The sequence below is a fragment of the Mastomys coucha genome, unplaced genomic scaffold, assembly GCF_008632895.1.
Source record: "Mastomys coucha isolate ucsf_1 unplaced genomic scaffold, UCSF_Mcou_1 pScaffold18, whole genome shotgun sequence".
Taxonomy (NCBI): Eukaryota; Metazoa; Chordata; class Mammalia; order Rodentia; family Muridae; genus Mastomys; species Mastomys coucha.
Window position 1 is genome coordinate 67,593,251 of NW_022196900.1, and position 22,604 is coordinate 67,615,854.

Consider the following 22,604-nt stretch of genomic DNA (forward strand, 5'->3'; position numbering starts at 1 on the left):
CTTTATTTATTGAGGGTATGTGTACCGTGGTTCACGTGTGGAGGCTAAAGGGCAATTTGAAGGAGTCTGATGAGCTTAGCTCAATGCTTGGGACCCACATGATGTAGAAGATAAATACCAGATGACCTCTATGCACATGCAGAGGCATGCACACCTCTCCCCAATAAATAAATAAATGTAATCAAAGTCAAGACATTAAAAAGCATACAAAATGAAATTCAATAAGCAGAACTAAAGTAAGAGAATAATGGCCTCTCATACTTTTCGGTAAGATCAGGGCTACACAGAGAAACCCTGTCTGGAAAACAAACAAACAAACAAAAACCCTACCTCACCCCACCCCAAAAAGAGGGAAATCATAGTAAAAGAAAATAAGGAGCAACAGAACAAGGAAGATAAAATTAAACAAGGCAAGTGTGCTATCGTAGAAGCTAAGTAGCTAAGTACAGTACTCCAAGGAGGAAAGCAACAGCAGCTGTGTCCAGTACCAGTAGGATGAAGCATGAACATTAACACTGGATTAAGCAGATTTCCAGGAATTCTTAGGAGTTCAGAGCCACAGCCTGGTTGGTAAAGCAAGCAGCAAGAACAAGGTGGCCAACGTAAGAACCGGACTTGGGAAGTGCAAGGCTGAGGAAACTAATGGTGACAAAAACTGCAGGAGGAATTCTGAAACCAGCTGTGGGGTTGAGACCAAGGAAAAGCCAAACCGAGACCTACTTCAATAGAGGTCTGAGTGTAGTGGGAAGCACACCAGCTTTAGATTCTAACAGTGTGAGGCATAGAGCGGGTACTAAGATGAATTGGCTGTGACCCTTAAAAAATCATTTTTGAGGCTGGAGAGATGGCTGTGTTGTTAAGAGCCCTGGCTACTCTTTGAGAGAGGACTTCTTTTTTTCTCTCTCTCTCTTCATGGTTTTAGAGCTTTACTGTAGAAATCAGAGAGAGAGAGAGAGAAAGAGAGAGAGAAAGAGAGAAAGAGAGAGAGGGGGGAGGGGGGAGGAAGCAAGAGGTGAGTAAGAGCAAATGACAGTTCAGAGGGCTGTAAGCCCTCAGCAGCTGAGGCTTGAACCAGGAATCTTTGGATACACAGTCAGTGATCTTGTCTGCTAAGCCACAGCTCCAACTGTCATGTGGGTGCTGGGAATTGAACCCAGGTCCTCTGGAAGACAGTACTCTAAACTGCTGAACCATCTCTCCAGCCCTCAACCATTTTCTTAAATTAGATATGGTGGCTCACATTTGTAATCCCAGCACCCAGGAATCTGAGGAAGAAGGACTATAGATATACCAAAGCAAATAATGCTTATGAAAGTACAATGGAAACCTGCCCCACATAAATAGTGGGAAATGAAATGGATGAAATGATATTTGCATCCATTACTGTGGCCTTATGAACAGGCACATAAAGCCAAAAGCAAAGCTAAACTCATCACAACACAATACTGAGATAACCATTTCAGACACCATTCTTACCAATTACACTAAATTGAATAATTCTAACAAAAGAGACAGGCAATCTCAGCTCTCTTCCTTCAACCTGAGCTGTCAAATCAGTAGTCAAAGAAATATCAACCTTTATACATATCTGAATTAAAAAGTCCTAATGGTACTTTTTTGCTTGCTTTGAGACAGGTCCTCATTATGCAGACCTGACTACCTGGTCCTTGCTATACAGCCTAGGCTGGCATCAAACCCTCCCGTCTCAGTCTTCTATGCTGTGACTATAGACATGAAGCTCCATGCCTTTTTAAAATACATATTACTTACTTATGTGTATGACTCTGTCTGCATATATGTCTGCTGGCTACATGTGTGCCTAGTGCCTGAGAATACTAGAAGGTGGCATCATATCCCCTGGGACTAGTTACAGATGGTTGTGAGCTACCATGTGGGTGTGCTGGGGGTTGAACCCAGGCTCAGTCCTCTGGAAGTACAGCCAACACTCTTAACTGCTGAGCCATATATCTCTCCAACCCAAATATTTTAACTATTATTATCATCATTACTATTATTTGAAACAGGGTCTTACAATGTAGCCCTGGCTGGCCTCAAAGTCAAGGATCTGCCTGTCTCTGCCTCCAGAGTACTGGGATTAGAGGTAAGCATTGTACCAAATGGACTCCATCCCCAGGCCCCTCTAGACTTTTTGAAGACAGGGTCTTACTCTATAACCCTGGGTGACCTGAAGCTCACTATGTACACCAGGCTATGTACACACAGAAATTTACCTTCATTTGCCTCCGTGAGTGCTTGGATTAAAAGCATTCACCACGCTTGGTCCCACTGGACTTTTAATTGGGATTATTACCCTAATGTAAGCCTTTCTGTTATATAATTATTTCCATACCTGGTATCATAGTGTTTCAAATATTACACATTTACCCTAATAAAGACTTAAGGAACTAGGAAAAAAAAAACGACCAGTCAAACAAAATACAATTTTTAAAATCTAACCTTCAAGTGTCCTTTGCCGGTAAGTAATTCAGAGTACCCCGCATCTGTGGCCAGCAAACCTACAAACTGCATGCTAGGCCGCTGCTGTATAAAGGCTTCAACAGCTTTGTCTGTCACATGCTTTCTCCCCGAAACATCGAGGGAGACAAGATGGGGCAAGATGTCCTTCTGCTCTAGTAGTCGAAGGGCTATGTCTGATGTGAACTGTTTGTCATCTGAGATGTCAAGATGGTTCAGATGTTTTAGTTCCCGGACAACATCCAAGATCTGGGTGGTAGTCATTTTTAAACATTTCAAATGATGCATGGTGAGAGACTTGAGTCTGTCTTTGCAGGCCAGCAGGGCAGTGATATCTGTGATTGAGGTGTTAGAAATGTCCAAGCTCTCCAGTCTAGGCAATGAAGCAACTTCAGCCAAATCTTCATTGTAAAAGAGCACATTAGTGATGCTTAGAGCTCGAAGACCAGAAAGCCGGCTGAAGCACCGCTCATATGGATCCTCGAGGGACAGAGTCAATGAGTTGAGTACTAAGCACTGAAGATTTTGCTGGATCCACTTGTTACTACCCAGGCCACTTATGATGTCTGTGATAGTGATATCAGCATTCACACCCGTGGCATCAAGTTCTACTAGCTTGTGGTGGCAAAAGGCTTTCCGGAAAGCAACAGCGGAAATCTTTGCTTTGCGAATACAAGCTCGCTTTAGGCGCATCTGGTTACCTCTGAAAATTCCCACAGTTCCATCATTCAGGAGACCTAGGGAAAAAGAAGCAGTATTTTAACTTCAAAAAAACAGGCAAAGAATTGCAAAAATTTCATCGCATACTAACATACTTCCATGCATCTGTATTTTACTTACTTGATACAATTTGGTGAGATGAAGAGATTATTGTCTAGACTAAGACCCAAAAGAAAACTTTCCAAGATTATGGAGCTAGTAACAGCAGAGTCAGGATAGGACATTGTGGAGATTCACCTTTTAGATACATAGGCAGCTATACTTCCCAGCACTTCCTCACAATTAGACAGGACCGAATGCCAGTCAGAGGTAAGGGGCTGTAGGCTTAGGCACCTGAGAGCCAACTGTGATTCCCCATGCTCTCTTCTCCTTCTGTGACAAAGGAGAAGGTTTCAAGCTCTAGAGCTGTGGTATTTTGAGGGCTGGTCTCCATCAATCTAGATACCAAAGTGACCATGGAAGGGAATCTTCAACAGACTTTGCACAGTTTATGCATGAGTAAGGTTTAAACTTTACACTAATATATTGATACTAATATATTTCTAATTTAAGTTCACAATACATTATTACATATATAAACATATTTAGACACACAATATATAGTTGGTAGATATAATAGCTAGAGTTCATTATTAAACCACTAGCTACACACCTTTAATCCCAGCACTCAGAAGACAGAGACAGGAAGATCTCTATCAGTTCAAAGTCAGTCTTATCACATAGCCAGCTCTAGGACAGCCAAAACTATATAGAGACTCTGTCTCAATAAATAAACAACAAACAAACAAACAGCCCACTAGCCAGATCTGAAACCATTTTATTTTGGTTTAGTTTGTTTGCTTATTTTGTTTTGTTTTATAGACAGGGTTTCATGTGTAGCCTAGCTGTCCTGGACCTTACTTTGTAGACCAGGCTGGCCTCAAACCACACCTGGCTTTAGTTTTTTAATTTGTTTTTAAGTTAGTTTTAAAATTTGTATTTAATTATTTATATGTGTGCACATGTGCGTTCATGGTATGGTATGGCAGTCAGAGGATAATTCTTTGGAGTTAACTCTTTCCTTCCATCACATGGATCCCTAGAATGGAACTCAGGTCTTAGGCCTGACAGCAAGCTTGTTTATCCAGTAAGCTGGGGTTTTTTGTTTGTTTTAAAAACATGGTCTCACTCTGTATCTCTGATTGGCCTCAGACTTGTAGCCAGCACTTGAGACCTCACTAAAATGGTTTAGCAAGTAGTACTCACTGTAACCCCAGCACTAAAGAGATTGGGCAAAAAGATAACTGTGAGTTCACTACATAGTTAAACCCTGTCTGTCTGTCTGTCTGCCTGCAACCCCCCACCCACACACACAAGTAAAATAAGTAAGAGGTTTTTTTTCCTTTCAAAAGAGGGAAAAAAACAAGCAAACAAAAATCACCAGGCAGTTATAGGTCTTCTGTGTAGGGCAAATGCAAATAAAATGAGCAAGGTAAATAAAAAGTTGCTCAGGGGACTGGAGAGATGGCTCAGTGGTTAAGAGCTCCAACCACTCTTCCAAAGGTCCCGAGTTCAAACCCCAGCAACCACATGGTGGCTCACAACAATCTGTAATGAGATCGATGCCCTCTTCTGGTGCGTCTGAAGACAGTGACAGTGTACTTATATACATAAAATAAATAAATATTTTTTAAAAAGCTGCTCAGACATGACCTATTAGACAACAGTGGTGCAAGTTTATGGCACTTCAGAGTCATGTCTCAAAAAATATTACACACCAGACAACACCTACTAAGGAAGAAAGGTCACAGCTGGACCTACAAGATGTCCTCTAAGACCAGTCTGTGGTATAAGCATTTGGGTCAAGATAAATAAATACTATGAAGTTAAAGGAAGGATTTTTCCTGTCATCTCAGCTGGTCTACACTAATGATGCCATTCAAGCTGGCAGATGGCCAATATCACATCAGAACTATAGCATCTGGTGAGAGAGGGGGTCTGAGAGCTGTAGCTAAGCAGTGGAGCATGTACCCAGCATGTTCAAAGCTTAAATACCATTAAACATGTAAAAGTCTTCACAAAACTTGTGGGGAAGAAAAACTGAGTGAGTGGGGAATAGCTTAGCAACCAACTCTGGACACACGGAGTTGCAATAACACGGTCCTTTCTTAACGATGCACCTTGCAACCTGTTGGCACCCTGCGACCCTACGCTCACCTGCACTCAGCTGCATATATATATATACCTGCTTTACCAATGAAAACAAGTTACTCATTTTAGCAATCCTCTGGCAACACCCTGTTTCTATTCAAACATATTCTATGTCAAACAGTATCTGGATCAATCCTACCTGAACAGGTTGAAGGGTACATGAGCATCAGGGCAAACTGTGTTCTCTGGGTTCTTTTTTGTTTTCTGAGACAGGGTTCTCAGTATAATCACTCTGGATGTCCAGAAACTTGCTCTGTAGACCAGGCTAATCTCACACTCACAGAGAGCCACCTGCCTCTGCCTCCAAAGCCCTGAGCTTAAAGCTGCCAGGCACTCTTACAGCTCTTTTAGAAAGAATACCCTACTTACTATCTTATGTTTCTGCATAATTGGGCATACATATGATTAAAGTCAGTTGCATCATAGTAAAGGACATGTGTAGTAAAGAAAAGGTTGTAATGCCCTAACCTGTCATCCAAAACAAAGACCCATCCTCACTACCATCACCTGTGACCAGCTCCTCCTTCCACAAAACTCCACAAAGTAAAGCCCCAAATAAAACCGAGGCCCCTGGGTACTCTCCCACTCAGGTGGTCCCCTGCCTCTCTCGGTAGTGTATCCAAAACCTAAACTTTTGTTTTGTTCTAAATGAATCTTTTCTATTTGTGTGTGCATCTTTTCCAAGTTATGTGAACAAGGTGCCACAAACTGGCCAAAATAATTATGCGAGGTCTAGAGAGATGCCCCAGTGGGTTAAGAGCACTGGCTCTTGCAGAAGACCTAGATTCAATACCCAGTACCCACACAGTAGATCACAACCATCTATAACTGCGGTTCTAGGGAAGTCAACATCCTCTTCTGGCCTCTGCAGGCACCAGACATGCATGTGATGAGCAGCAACAGAAAAATTGGCACACATCTTTAATGCCAGCACTTGGAAGGCAGAGATAGGTGGATCTCTGGTCTACAGAGTGAGTTCCAGGGCAGCCAGAGCTACACAGAGAAATCCTGTCTCAAACAAAACAAAACAAAACCAAAAACATCAGCAGCAGCAACAGAAAAGAAAAGAAACTAATAAAATACCCAACTGAATTTTTTTGAACTAAGTTTTCATGTACTATAGACTGAATTCAAATTCACTCTGTTGCTAAGGATGACCTTGAACTCCTGACTCTTCCCCCCCACCCTCCACCCCCACCTCCCAAGTATTAGTATTCTAGGTATGTGCCAATACTCCTAGCTTTTATTTATTTACTTTTTGGAGTATGTACTATGCATGCTACACTGCACATGTGGAGGCCAGACTACAACTTCTGAAGTCAAGTTTTTCCTTTTACCATGTGGATCTGAGGGACTGAACTACCTTATCTCATCAGCCTTGGCAGCAGACACACCTCTACCCACTGAGGCATCTCATAGGCCCATCACACCTGGCTTAAAAAAAATTATACTGAACATGCTGAGCATGATCACTAAGGGATACTGGTATTACTTAAATTGTTGTACATCTTTGGGAGTGACCTACTTTGAACACGTATACTACTTAATGATAGCCACCCAGTTCCTGTGTCAGGATGTGACTAAAGCAAGATAGTGAAAACAGAGGAATATAGGTTTTCTTTTTCTTTTCTAAATTAAATAGCTCATGTAGCTCCATTTTCCTTATTCTTTGGGATGCATAATGTGATTCACACCTAACACTATTTTTCTTTCTTTTTTTCCTTCCTTACATTTTTTATGGACGGGGATAGGAGGATACATACAGAGGCTAGAAGAGGTTTTCAAGTGTCCTCCTCAACTGTCTGTGGTCATCTTTGAGACAGGGTCTCTTACTGAACCTGGAGCCTATGGTTCTTTTTTCTTTTTTTTAAAGGTTCAGGGTGGCAACAGTGATCCTCTTGTCTTCATCCCTTGACACACCTGGCTTCTCACATGACACTGGGATCCTACAACTTAGGTACACATAAGAAGGCTGTATGGCACAGTGGGGAAGGTATATGTGTATAGAGACGGATATGCAAGTAACTGGGAATCTACCACTTACTAGCATTGTAATTGTCAGTCCCAACATTTATATATAAACAGAGATAATTATAATTCCTAATGTATTAGTTACTGTTCTATTGTTGTTAAGAGACAGCAAGACCAAGATAACTTATAAAAATAAAGCACTGAATTATAGCCTGCTAGTGTCAGACAGTGAGTCTGTGACCACTATGGTGGGAATGTGGCAGCAGGCAGGCAGGCATGGCACTGAACAGTAGCTGAGAGTTTACATCTGATCCACAAGCACCAGGCAGAAGGAGCTAGAGCTAGCTGCCATGGCATAAGTTTTTGGAATCTCAAAGCCCACCACAAGTGACACACCCCCTAGCCTTTCCCAAATGCTTTCCTTAACTCGGGACCAAGTACTCAAACATATGAGCCTATAGGGGCCATACTCATTCAAACCACCACACCTAATTGCTCATTCTATCTCCTAACTGTGAGCAAATCATATTCCTTACTTGTCAGTTTTTAAACCCTAAAGAAGGACAGATATTGTAAATACCTGTTTAATTTTAAATTTTACAGTTAAATTTTAAATAGAAGCAACAAAAATCTCAATTGCAGAACTATAATTTCATAGATAATACTTTTTCAATATATTTTCCAATGTTTTTCAATGTACCATAGTTGGTGAAGTACCTGCCTAACATAAACAAAGCCCTGGGATAATTCCCAACATTGCACAAAGCTAGCCCCACATGATACTATCTTAAAGAAACGTTTTAGAGGGCTGGTGACATGGCTCAGCAGGTAAGAGCACCGACTGCTCTTCCAAAGGTTCTGAGTTCAAATCCCAGCAACCACATGGTACTCACAACCACTCATAATGATATCTGACACCCTCTTCTGGTGCATCCAAAGACAGCTACAGTGTACTTATTTATAATAATAAAGAAATCTTTGGGCCTGAGCGAGCAGGGACTGAGCAAGCAGGGTCTACTGGAGCAAGTAGGGCTGACCAGAGCAAGCAGAGGTACTAAAAGTCAATTCCCAACAACCAGATGAAGGATCACAACTATCTGTACACCTACAGTGTGTATTCACAGACATAAAATAAATAAATCTTTAAAAAAAAGAAATGTTTTAGAATACATGTAAAATTATCTGTAATATCTCATTTTGAAAGTCAAGAGCAAAAACCAGTGTTTTCATAATAGTATGAATCTACCACTGTCAAGATAAGATATATGTATTTATATATGTGTTGCCTTCTAAACAGAAGTGCTGTAGTTAAGAGAAGTTCCTTGTGACCTAATCACTTCTTAGTCTTGAAGAGATGGCTTAGTGGTTAAGAGCATTTGCTGTTCTTGTAGAGGGCCAGAGTTCAGATCCCAGTATCCATATACCATCCCTAACTCCCCCATTCAAAGGGACCTGGCACCTTCTGATCCCCAAGGGCACCAGGGATACACAAGGTGGATATACATACACGCAGACAAAACACTCATCCACGTAATATAAATAAATCTATATACGTGCATGTGTCTTTTAAAGAATTGTTTCTCAAATCAAAAAAGAAAGATAAAGTTTTGCCTAAACTGGAAAGAAAAAAAAAATCATTAAGTCTGAAGCAAAACAAGTAAAAATACCTGAATTCCTTTTCTTAGATTCTTCTGACTTTTTCTTTTTTTTTAAAGATTTATTTATTTATTTTATGTATATGAATACACTGTAGATGTACAGATGGTTGTGAGCCATCATGTGGTTGCTGGGAATTGAACTCAGTACCTCTGCTCACTCCAGCCCCACTTGCTCTGGCCCAGGATTTATTTATTATTATATGTAAATACACTGTAGCTGTCTTCAGACACACCAGAAAAGGGCATCAGATCTCATTATGGATGGTTGTGAGTCACCATGTGGTTGCTGGGATTTGAACTCAGGACCCTCCGAAGAGCAGTCAGTGCTCTTACCCGCTGAGCTATCTCGCCAGCCCCTCTTCTGACTTTTCCTACTATTTCTAAGAAAATAACTAAATAAGCCCCTGCAGTACTTTAAAATCCAGTGCTAACTAACAGCACAGGATGAACTCTTCCATCTCTTATCATTTACCATGAAATGCTATGGTCTGAAGAAGTCGATCAGCCACCTCCTGTGGAAACACTCCAGGTTCTTGCAGACACAGTGTTCCATCTTGTCTTGCTGAACAGAACTTCTCGAGGTTAGTGGTCAGGAAACTCAGGCAGATGTCAAGCAAGGAGTAGGGAGAGGCTTCCTCCTTGGAATGCAGGAAAAAAAAACATAAAAGGAACACACAAAGAATGAAGAAATTAGTTCCCAGAAAAGCAGAGGTTAAGCCACTCTTTCACTCACTCACTATTTGCTGCGTAGGACAGACAGCGACTACTGTGATCTCAGAGACCCACCTGCTTCCACAGAGTGCAGCCACAAAGACAAAATTCTTTTGACTTTTACATCTGCATCCTTCTCTGCTGGCTAGTCTTATATCAACCTGACACACAAACTAGAGTTAGTTGAAAGCACAGAACCTTAATTGAGAAAATGCCTATGTAAGATCCAGCTGTAAGGCATTCTCTTAATTAGTGACTGACTGAGAGAGGGCCCAGACCATTGTGGGTGGTGTCCTGCCTGGGATGGCGGTCCTGGGTATAGGGGACAAGGTGAGCAAGCCATAGAGCCCACCAGGAAGCAGCACCCCTTCACATCACCTCCTGCCTCGAGTTCCTGCCCTGACTTCTTCAATGGTGAACAGCAAACTGGAAGTGTAAGCCAAAGAAAAGGAAACCCTTTCCTTCCCAACTTGGTTTTTGGTCATGATGTTTTGTTGCAGCAACAGAAACCCTAGCTTATACACCTTCCAAAATGTACTGTACTCATATATGTAAAATAAATAAATCTTTAAAAAAGAGAGAGAGAGAAACAACATGATCAAGTTAAGTCTTTTTTTAAAAAGATTTTTATTTATTTATCATATGTCAGTACACTGTAGCTGTCTTCAGACACACCAGAAGAGGGCATCAGATCTCATTATGGGTGGTTGTGAGCTACCATGTGGTTGCTGGGATTTGAACTCAGGACCTCTGGAAGAGCAGTCAGTGCTCTTACCGGCTGAGCCATCTCGACAGTCCAAGTTAGTCTTATAAAAGAAAGCAGTTAATTGAGGGCTTGTTTACAGTTTCAGAAGTTAATCCATTGTCATCATGATATTATTTGATTTTAGAGACTGATCTCACTATATTAAGACTGGCCTAGGGGCCAGAAAGATGGCTCAGCAGGTAAAGGTGCTTGCCACAAAGTCTGATATGAGTTTGATTCCCGGAAACCATGTGGTAGAAGAAAGCCAACTCCTGCCACATTGTACTCTGACCTCCACATTTCTACTGGAATGAGGTACTCTTCATTTCAACTGAATAAATAAATGTAAAAAAGAAAATCATTTCCTTTTTAAATTTGTCTTTATGTGTGTGTTTTGTCTGTACACATAACATGTACGCTTCATGCCCACAGAGATCAGAAGAGGGCACTGGATCCCCTGAAATGGAATTACAGGTTGTGAGCCACCATGTGGGTACTGGGAACTGAACCTGATTCCTCCATAGGAGTAGCTAGTGTTTAACTGCTAAGCCATCTCTCTAGTCCTAAGACTAGAGAGACTTTTTCAAGTATTAATTTATTTATTTATGTATTGGGGGGGAGAGGGAGAGAGACCAAGACCAACCAGAAGAGTGCTCAGATTCCTGCAGCTGGAATTCCAAGGTTATAAGCTGTCTGAGATGGATGCTGGACCAACTGTCGTCCTCTGCAGGAGCAGTGAGTGCTCTTAAATGCTGACTTTCTTCCTAGCACAGGTACACAGGTGCTTTTGTCTCTCTCTCTTTTTTTTTAATTTTAAGGATTTTCTTCTCATTGACATGTACGTGTCTGTATGAATGTGTTGCGTGTTCATGAATACTCGAGGAAGTCAGAAGACTGAACTAAAATTACAGGCAACTGTCTGATGTGAGTGCTGGGGTGGAACTCGGGTCCTCTAAACTCCTATTCCCTCTGAGACATCTCTTCAACTCACACTTCATCTTAAAAAAAAAAAAAAAAAAGTCTGGAACACTCTATGCAGCTCAAGCTGGCCTCACTTTCAATCTTCCTGCTTCAGTTTCTGAGTCCTAAAGTGATGTATCATTACATCTGGCTGTGAAATGCATTTTTTATTAACATCTTTTTGAAGGACTGGGTAATATCTTGGACTTGGGACTCCAGATGTCTGAATTAAAATGGCATTTACAAAACTAAAATCCTCTGCTGCCATGCAGGCATACATGCAAATCGAGCACTCATATAAATAAATAAAGAAACAAATAAGTATGTACAAAAGTAAAATGCCATTTACAAAACTATGTAAATTTATTAGGCAATAAATTCATTAGAACTTAGTCTTCCTGTACTTCAGTCCATGATCTAAAAAATACAGAAAATAACAGCACCTACCTCATGGGACCTTTGTCAGAATAACTACACTCTAAATGCAGAAGTCTTGAAGTAATGCCAGCATGCCAACTGCTGAGTCAATGTTAATGCTTATTATAGAATGTAAGTTCCACCAGAAAAAAAATGTTCTGCTCACTGATACAGTCATAAGCCTAAAATAATACCTACTATATCATAGCCACAAATGTGTATTAAACAAGCGAGCTGTCCAGCACAAAGTTACTGTTAGGTGTACTTCAGTCCTGGAAAAGAGAGACGACATACCAACAAGGAAATATTAAGTCTCAAGGTTAGAGCTGAACGGAAAGAGGACCTGCAGGCAGACAAGCATCTCCTCCGTGTACACACAGACCCACTCTGACTCCCAACCAACACATTTTGCTTCTCTTGGGCAGCCAGGGATTGCGCACAGTGTCACTGAGCTACAGGCCTAGCCTGCTATTATTTCCTACCACCTTCCACCTACTCAGACTTCTAGAAACGAGCATCCGAAACCATGTAATCAAACCCTCCGCTCTACCCTTCTGACATCTTACAAATGAGGAAGGTCAATAAAGCTGTCTCAATGACAGAGATGACATCATCCTTGAGAATACAGACACCAGAGGCTAGACAAATGGCAACAGCTACTTTTCCAAAGGACCCAGGTTCAATTCCCACATAGCAGCTCACAACTTTAACTCCAATTCCAGAGAATGCAACACCATCACACAACATGCATGCAGGGAAAACACCAGTGCACATTTAAAAAATACAGATATTATAAACTACTGGACAAATGAAAGGAATTGTTTGTGTTTTTGTCCTGGAGCTCAAACTCAATCAAGTCTTTTGCTTGCTTGTTAGAGATAGATCTTACTATGTATCCCAGGTGGACTTGAACTCAGAGAGATCCCCCTGCCTCGGCCTCTCTCAAGTGCTGGAATTAAAGGTGTGCACCACAATACCTGCCCTACCTAGCTCCAGGGTCTTGTTTTGTCCACTCTACTCGAGCACTCGATCTATTGCTAAGCTACATCCTCAGCTGCTTTCCTTTAGAAGAGATAATTGATTACTATTCATAAACTCCTAAATGCCAAGTTAAAAAGCAGGTAAAGCAAGTTTTCTGCATGTATCACTTCAAAACCTAGCCAATATGGCAAGTTGTTGTGCTAAAGGGCAAGGAGGTAGAGTTCTGTTATTAAAAGACCAAGGTCTCCAATGGAAAATAAATCTCCTAGCCTCCTTCTTAACTCATATAATAAAGCTATTCTAGGAAACAAAAGTTTAGGTCAGTAACCACTGAGCATTTGTGGATCAGTAACAGAGACCCCTCAGCATTATCTCCCTCTTAGCTACAAGCCTGAGCTTTGAATAGTTCACAGATACAGGTTTAATAATGTAAAGTGCAGTTCCGGGCTTAGAGTCTCCTGGCTTTGCTACTTACTAGCTTTGTGGACCATGGAGAAGCAATCTTGGTTTCCTGATCTGAAAAGGTGAAGCTTAGACTATCTTGACAATCTTCTAAGACAGTAGTAAGGAATCAATGGAATGTGGGTGGAAACCAGTTCTAAAATACTAAAGTAAGCTAAGCGTGATGGCACACGCCTGTAATCCCAGCACTGGGGAAATGAGACAGAAGGATTGCAAATTCAAGGCCACCCTGGGCAACATTGCAGGTTCAAAGCCAGCTAAAGCTACATAGTGAGAGTGGCTCTCAAAAAAATAAATAAAATAAATAAATCAAAGGCTGCCTATGTAGCAGCATGGTAGAGTATGTTCCTAGTATAAAGAAGGCCCTGGATCTAATTCTAGCACTGTAATAAAGTGAAATGCTACATGACCTGAGCTGAAGATAGAGCTCAGTGGTAAAAAATGTTTGTCTAGCACTCATAAGGCCCAGGGTTTGATCCTTAGCATTGCAAATGTCTAAGTAACCAACCAAGACCCTCACACTATTAGCAAACTGGAGCACCAGAGAAATAAGGGTCCTTCCTGTGAAAGTTGGTTAATATATTCTTCAGAGCTAAGAAGTCAGTTTACACAAAATGTAATCTCTTTTACAGTACTTACCTTTAATTTGCTAACATTTACTACCCTTTAAGAAACAAGAGAGCTAGGCTAAAGAGATGGCTCAGTGTTTAAGAGCACTGACTGCTCTTCCCAAGGTCCTGAGTTCAATTCCCAGCAACCACATGGTGGCTCACAACCATCTGCAACATGATCTGATGCCCTCTTCTGGTGGGTCTGAAGACAACTATAGTGTACTCATATATATATAAATTTTAAAAAAAATCTTAAAAAAAAAATTGAAAGAAAGAAAGAAAGGAAGAAAGAAGGAAGGAAAGAAGAAGAAGAAGAAAGAGAAGGGGGAAGAAAGAAAGAGAGAAAGAAGAAAGAAAGAAAGAAAGAAAGAAAGAAAGAAAGAAAGAGAGAGAGCCAAATACTGTAATCTCAGCATTTGGGAGGTAAAGACAGAGTGATGGGAGTTTAAAGCCAGCACGGGCTACATAAAAGCCTAACTCATAAAACCAATAATAATAATTCTTAAGAGGAAGCATAGAAACATGATTGTTCAAAGATTAAGACTATGGCAATGACTGACAATGAAAAACTAACAATGTCCCTAGAAAAGGAGACTATGAGCTGGGCCAGTGGCACTCCTCTGCAGTCCTCACTGCTGGGTAGGCTGAGTCACTTGAGTGCAGGAGTTCACTGTAGCCTGGACAACATAAAGGAGCATGTTTTTAAAGAAGAGCAGCAGGCCTGCAGATATGACAGTTCAAGAGCTAAGAGCATTGGAGATCACACTGTCTATCTGCCCAACCCCAAGGGATCCAGAGACATCTCCCAGCCCTAAAGTACGTGCAGGTATGTGTACGTGTACATATACACACATAAATAAAAATATATGTTAAAAAACTAACAGGGAGCCAGGCGGTGGTGGCACACACCTTTAATCCCAGCATTTGGGAGGCAGAGGCAGGTGGATTTCCGAGTTCAAGGCCAGCCTGGTCTACAGAGTGAGTTCCAGGACAGCCAAGGCTACACAGAGAAACCCTGTCTTGAAAAAAACAAAAACAAAACAAAACAAAAAAAAGTGGATGTAAGACAAGAAAAAAAGAAAACAGGGGCTGGCGAGATGGCTCAGCGGTTAAGAGCACTGGCTGCTCTTCCAGAGGTCCTGAGTTCAATTCCCAGCAACCACATGGTGGCTCACAACCATCTGTAATAGGATCTGATGCCCTCTTCTGGTGTGTCTGAAGACAGCAACCATGTACTCTCTCATACATAAAAAAAATAAATAAATACATCTTTTTTTTAAAAAAAAAGTATTTTATATAAAACTAAGTAAAAAGAATTTTGTTTTCTAGACAAATTACAGACAAATGGCTTCCAAATATTTATATGAAGGGGCCTGGCTTCATAATTCTTCCAAAACTCATATGGCTTTCTTCCTAACTCTTCCTGTTAAACACAATATGTATGCTAAGTCAAAGTATCAACAAGTTAGGCAAAGGAAGCATATCTGGTCTAGTACTTTTTTTTTTGGAGATGAGGTTTTTATTATTTATTCAACAAATATTTATGAATGACATAGTAGGTACATAACTAGCCAATATTGATTGACTATGACCTAGGTGTACGATGACAAAATATTGAAGAAATAATGAGCTGAATCAAGTATATGGTGTAGAACAGTTAAGAAAAATATGTTCTGTTGGCCAAATTGTCACCATCTATTTATATTAGTACAGTCTTATTGGAACATGGCTACATGGCCACCCACCTCTGGTCAAATGGATACTTTGCTACTACTATGACAAAGTTGACAAAAACTTTTGACAAATATCAGACAAAGTCTAAAATATATTTATATGTCCCTATTATAGAAACAGTTCTCTATTTCTTGGAATAAAGTGTACAACATTTTAAAGTTTTCTGCAGATAACTTCCAGTTTTATGAATTCCTTGATGTTTGGAATATTAATGTCATCACTGCACAGAGAACTTTGATGTGTGCACTGCTATAGTAAATAATACATAGAGTAGCTTCAAAGTCAGAAATGGACTTTTCTGAACGAACTGGGGGAATGATGTCTGAAACCCAGCTTTGCCGGGCTGCATTTACTTCTCAGAAGAAAACCATTGCTCTTCCTGTTGGGAGCTGTCAGAATTTTTTCAGCTCAGCCACAAGACCTCATTGTTTCGAGAAATATTTTAAAAAACGAACTGGCACGTACCTGTGCTCCTGCCAGCAACTCTCTGCCCCAGCGGCCTGGCCAGCCGTGCACAGGTGGGCAATAGCCAACTTGTTATTATCTTGTGGAGACTCTCTGGCCTGGAGCTTGAGAAACATCTCCACCCAGCTCGCTAAGTTCCCCACTGGCAGGTTGCTACCAGGCCAACACCATGCTTCAAATCCCCCACGGCCTTTGTTGTACACATCAGGCAAACCCATGCTTTGCCACCGTACCTTTCTCTCTTGAACCCAGTCGTACAGCTGCGTGAAGGAAAACACCACACAGACTTCCGCTGCGTGAAGGAAAACATCACACAGACTTAGAACAGAAACAATGGTAACTTAATCACTGGGCTCAACAACTAAAATCCTAATCTTGTAAGCCTTGTTAAATCTAAATCCTCTGGTGGCGAATCCTGAGGGATCCACCATTGAAACCGGAAGACACTCGTAATTACATCTTGTCCTCCTGCTATCCCCGTCCAAAAAGTGGTCTAGTACTTTTTATCATCAGACTCTTCCCCTTGGGAACAGGGAGTTCAACTTTCCTTTTTCTTCTTTCACAACTCACATAAGTGAACATCACTGTTTGCAACTCTCTACAAATCACACACATTTGTTCACTCAACATTTTTCTACTGTCTCATGTACTAAGTGCTTATCATACAAAGCTGAAAAAAAGACATTCCGGTCCCCCATTCAAAAACAATTCACAACTTGGAGAGACAACAAGGTTCATTAGCATGGCACCATAAAATAACTGCTACAATGAAGTGTAAACTTAAGGGTTCTTTGTAGCCGGGCGGTGGTGACGCACGCCTTTAATCCCAGCGCTTGGGAAGTAGAGGCAGGCGGATTTCTGAGTTCGAGGCCAGCCTGGTCTACAGAGTGAGTTCCAGGACAGCCAAGGCTACACAGAAACCCTGTCTCGAAAAACAAAACAAAACAAAAAAAGTGTTCTTTGTAAAGTCAGTTATGTTGGAAGGTGTTTTGCTGGGGCAAAACATATGAAGATGTGTTTCCTGAGGTGGACACAGGTGAAAGACTAAGGCAGACTCTTGAAGGAACGTTTCACTGAAGCAGACACAGGGGAGAGGATGTTCTGCTAAAGCAAGCATGTGAAAAGACACGTGATGAAAAATTCTTTTGTTGTTGTTTTCAAGACAAGGTTTCTCTGTAGCCCTGGCTGTCCTGGAACTCAATCTGTAGACCAGGCTGGCTTCGAACTCAGAAACCCACCTGCCTCTGCCTCCCAAGTGCTGGGATTAAAGGCATGCACCACCACTGCCCAGCATGATGAAAGATTCTTTGGTAATGACACACATGGTCTTGGTCTGCCTTACACTGTGTAGTTGAGCTCTATTTGTCAGGACTCCATAGAAACGCATCAAGTGCACTGCAGTTTCTTGTTGCTTCTGCAGACTCAGGCTGATTGGCAGTGATATCAGATGAGTGATGTCAAACACTCATGCTGAGGCAAAACCCAGAGGACACGTGATGTTTGGAGGGTATAAATAGGACTTGCTTAGCTTGCTTATAGAACTAGCTATGCAATGCTTTCAGGTCTTGAGTCTTCACTGGTCTTCGCTTCCCTGAGAGAGAACTTCTCCTAGTGTCCCTCTAGGTCTCTCCTGATGATTAGAGCCAAGGCTGAGGCCTAGCTGTCTCTGCTAGGTCATGCTACTGCTACTGGTTAGTGTTTGCTCTCCCGACTCTACTGAACTGGACTGCTAGTGTATCTGTGAAGTGTTTGTGAGTGGATCGAGCAGCCACTGTGAACTAAACTGCCAATTTCCAAAGACAGGAACAAAGAAAGATTCCAAAGAATCTTTCTAAACCGATTCCAAAGAATCTTTCTTCCCCAATCCTGACCCTGTATCCTTTCTTTCCTACTACCTCTGTTGGGTGGTGGACTAAAAGGGAGATTAAAGCATTTAAGAACCATCATTAGAAATAGGTTTTGAAAAAATTAAGTTACACTACAATGTGGAAGGGAACAAGCCATATTAACTAAGGATTTCACAGTGGAAGTAAGGCTTACGGGGATACCTGATGGTTTAATATTTATAACTGGAACACCATTCTAGATAAAAAGAACATAGTGAATTTTGTGAATAGATCTTAGTGACAAAGAACAAGCAGTATACAACATAAGAGTCCAGGGTTGGGGGCTGGTGAGATGGCTCAGCAGGTAAGAGCACTGACTGCTCTACCAAAGGTCCTGAGTTCAAATCCCAGCAACCACATGGTGGCTCACAACCATCTGTAATGAGATCTGATGCCCTCGTCTGGTGCATCTGAGGACAGCTACAGTGTACTTACATACAACAATAAATAAATAAATCTTTAAAAAAAGATACAAAAGATACATTTTAAAAAGAGAGAGAAAGTCCAGAGTTGTGTTACTGTGCACAGTGCTTTATTCAACTATTTGCTGAATCCTACCATATATGAAACACTAACAAACACACGGTTACCTGGAAACAGATCACATCCTAACTTGTGCAATACAATGCGTGGTTGCAAAAGCCATGAGACCAGGCTAGCAGGATCTAGCCTGCAAGTTCCATGTGGATCAGGTTTCATGTGGATCAGAGGGGTCCACAAATTTGCATGTATCCTCTCCTGCAATACCAGCACTTGGGAAGTGAAGGGAGGAGAACCAAGAGTTCAGCTGTCCTTGGTTACATAAAGAGTTAAGTCTAGCCTGGGCAATGTAAGACCTTGTCTCCAGAGCATAGTGAGAAGGGGTTGGGGGGTACTAGCAAGATGGCTGAGCAGTTAAAGGCACTTGCTGTGTAAGACTGAGATCAGAGTTGGATCCCTAGAGCCCATATACAGGAGGATGGAGAAAACTGACTTCATGAAGTTGTCCTCTGACCTCCACATCCAGACTGTAGCATGTATGTACCCAATAATAATAAATGAAATAAAAATCTTTAAATAAAATGTATAGAATCAAGTGTCATTCAACAACATTACTTAATTCCTACTAGATTTTCTACCTACTCACAAAGAAGTGGATTCGTTGTCATGTTTCTTGAAGGTTTTCAGTGACAAAAGATATATATTCTTAGGTTCCACTGCCTCAGATAACAACAGGGAGGAACAACAACAAAATCTGAGCAGGAAAGACAACATTCGCATTCTTATTTTCCAAGTTTGTGTTCACACGCAGGTGTACATGTATGCAGACACAGCTGTGTGTTTGTAATGCATAAAGGCCCAAGGCTGATTATCAGGAGTCTTTCTCAAATGGTCTCTACCTTATTCTTTGAAACAGGGTCTTCCAGTCAAGCCTAGAGCTCACTGATAAGACTAGTCTGGTTAGGCAGACTGCTGTGGGATCTTCTGCCCTCTATCTTTTGAAGCTGAGATTACAGGTGAGCCATCACACCCACCCAGCCTTTATGTGAGTTCTAGGAATCCAAACTGGTCCTCTTGCTTATATGCCAAGTGTTTTAATGACTTAGTTTCTCCCAATCTTTCTCTCTTTCTACATTTTCAGTTACTGTAGGATAATTTTTACAGGCCTGACAGTCTTTACCACAATTAGGATAAAAGCATTAGTGGCTGCACAGCTTGTTAATGAAACATTCACGAGTGCATGTGAGTGAGTGTGTGTTTGTATATGTGTGTGTGTGTGTGTGTGTGTGTGTTTGTGTGTATCTGGACAGAGGTTGACATCTAGTGTCTTCCTTGATCCCTCTTCATCCTGTGTTTTGAGACAGTGTTCTCACTAAGCCTAAAAAACATCAACTTGCAGGTTGGGTGGTAGTGGTACACACTTTTAATCCCAGCATGTAGGAAGCAGAGGCAGGTGGATCTCTAAGTTCAAAGCCAGCCTGGTCTACAGAGAGAGTTCCAGGACAACTAGGGAGGGCTGTTACCCAGAGAAACCCTACCTTGAAAAACAAAAACAAAAGCACAACACAACAAAATAGCCATTAACTTGCTAGACTGGCTGGCCAATATGCTCCAGGGGACCTGCCCATCTCCTCCTGTAGGTACCTGGGTTACAGCCCAAAGCACAGTGCCCAGCTACTTACATGGGTGTGAAATACCTGAACTCAAGCCCCCATGCTTACACAGCAGTCCCTTTATCCACTGAACCATCTTCCTAGTTCCTAAAAAGATATCTAAATGCTAAAAGCATATATATTCTCCTTCAAAGTGCTTCATGGAAGGTATTTATCAGCATATATCAAGGGCCATAAAATTGTTGTACCTATCCTCTGGAAACAACATGTTGTTGTTGTTTTTAAAGGTAGGGTCTCACTATGTATCCCTGGCTATCCTGGATCTCTCTATTGTAGACCAAGAACCTCAAACTCACAACATCTGCCTGCCTCTGCATCCCTAGCACTGGGATTAAAGGTATGTACTATCACACATACCAAGACCTTTGGGTTTTGTTGTTTTGGGGGCAGGTATGTACCATCACACCTAGTTTATTAAGTGCTAGGAAATCTAACTCAAAACTTCCTACAAGCACTCTATTAACTAACCCACATCAGCCTGTTATTATTGTTGTGTATTCTGTTTGGTGTATGGAGTGGGGGGATGCATGTGCCATGCTGCACGTGCAGAAGTCATAGGACAACTTTAGAGTCAGTCTCTCCTTTCACCTTTACATGGGTTCTTGGGATCAAACACAGATTGCCAAGCTTGCATAGCAAGTGCCTTGACCAGCTAAGTCATCATACCACACAGTGCTGTTGTGAGAAAAAGCTCTTACTATGTAGCCCTGGCCTGCCTGGAACTCTCCATATGAGTCCCAGGGACTGGACCAAGGTCATCGGGCTCAGTGGCAAGTACCCTCACTTAATGAATCCTCTCACTGTCCCTCCTTCTTGGAAATCTTTTTTCCTTTCCTTAAACTCTTATTCAATAAAACTCCATCTTTTTAAAAATCCCATTTAAAAAGTACTCCACCTAATTTAAAAAAAAGAAAAGTCTCTCCCTGAATCTGGAGCCCACCAATTCGGATAGATGCCTGAGCCAAAAAGGCCTGGTGATCTTCCCACCTCTGCTTCCCCAGGACCAGGATAGCAGGGGCTGGCCATGGCAGCCAGCTTTTCAGATGAAGAAAAGAAAAGAAGAGGGAGAGAGAGGGGCGGGGAGTGGGGGAAGAGGGGCTGGGAAAATGGCTCAGCAGTTAAGAGAACTGACTTCCAGGTCCTGAGTTCAATTCCCAGCAACCACATGGTGGCTCACAGCCATCTGTAATGGGATCTGATGCCTTCTTCTGGTGTGTCTAAAAATAGCTACAGTGTACTCATATAAATAAAATAAATTAAAAAAGGAAAAAAGAAAAAGGAAGTTTATTGGGTCCTGGGTGACAGCCCCGTGGTTAAGAGTACCTGCTGCTTTTTCTAAAGACCTGAGTCTGATTCCTAGTTCCCACACTGCGCAGCACACCACCACCTGTGACTGTAGCTCCAGGGGATCTGCACACCTTTTTCTGACCTCCTCAGGCACCTATCCACACCCTGCTATTCTATTCCAAGTAAATAAAAGCTGAGTAAATAAATAATTTAGAAGAACACTGTTAAGCTGGGTGGTGGTGGAGTGAACCCTTCTTAGTACTTGGGAGTCAGAGGAAGGCCGAGCTTTGTGACCCAGGGCAGCCAGGGCTAAGAGAGCATTGTTAAAGTCATCCTTCGCCTCCCTGTGTAAGTGTGATTTGTCTGTATATTTTTACAGGATGACTAATACTTCACATAATCTATACTCAGCTATTATAGGACAATAAAGATGTTATCAGCAATTCATGAAACAGGAACATGGCTCAGAGGTAGAACACCTGCCTTGGAACAAAATTGAGTTTAATATTCAATGCTACAAAACATGTTTTTAATTTTTATTTTGAAACAGGTAGTTTAGCTCTGGCTGGCCTAGAACTCAATATGTTGATCAGGCTTGTCTCAAATTCACAGAAATTCCTGTCTGCCTCTGCCTCCAAGAATGCTGCATGCCCAGCTACCAAAAAAAAAAAATCTTTAAAAGCAAACTAAAATGTAATAAAGTTGGGAGACACTAATACTCTAATACGTGGCTTTTGCAAGCACTCTAATGAATATGTGACTTTAGTAAATGTATCATTAGTTGTTTTGTGGTCCTGGGGAATCTAGCCCCAGGCCTTGCACATGCTAACCAAGTGCTCTAAGACTAGCGACAGTCCAAACCTTGGGTAGCCCTGGCTGTCCTGAAACTCACTCTGTAGACCAGGTTGGCTTGAATTCAGAAATCCACCTGCCTCTGCCTCCCAAGTGCTGGAATTAAAGGCATCTGCCCCCACTGCCCGGCTCCAAACCTTGATTTTTTTTTTTTTTTGAGACATGGCTCACTCTATAGTCCAGGCTGACCTGAAACTCAAGATCCTCTTGTACCTTCCAAATACTGGAATTAAAGGTGTACTATGTACTATTTTTACCAATTTCATAAATCCCTAAAAGCAGTTTATAAGAAAATGAGAATTAGTACACAAAATTCCAACAGTATC

At 41.5% G+C, this 22,604-nt stretch overlaps 1 protein-coding gene across 1 annotated transcript in view; it reads right to left on the reverse strand.

Moving 5' to 3' along the window:
* Positions 1-22,604, reverse strand: part of Zyg11b (zyg-11 family member B, cell cycle regulator) — a 58,286-nt gene that overhangs the window by 27,777 nt on the left and 7,905 nt on the right. The window contains exons 2-3 of the mRNA XM_031378123.1: positions 9,487-9,652; positions 2,458-3,212 (exon numbers count right to left, since the gene is read on the reverse strand). Of these exons, the coding sequence (XP_031233983.1) occupies positions 2,458-3,212; positions 9,487-9,652 (921 nt within the window). The remainder of the gene's footprint in view (positions 1-2,457; positions 3,213-9,486; positions 9,653-22,604) is intronic.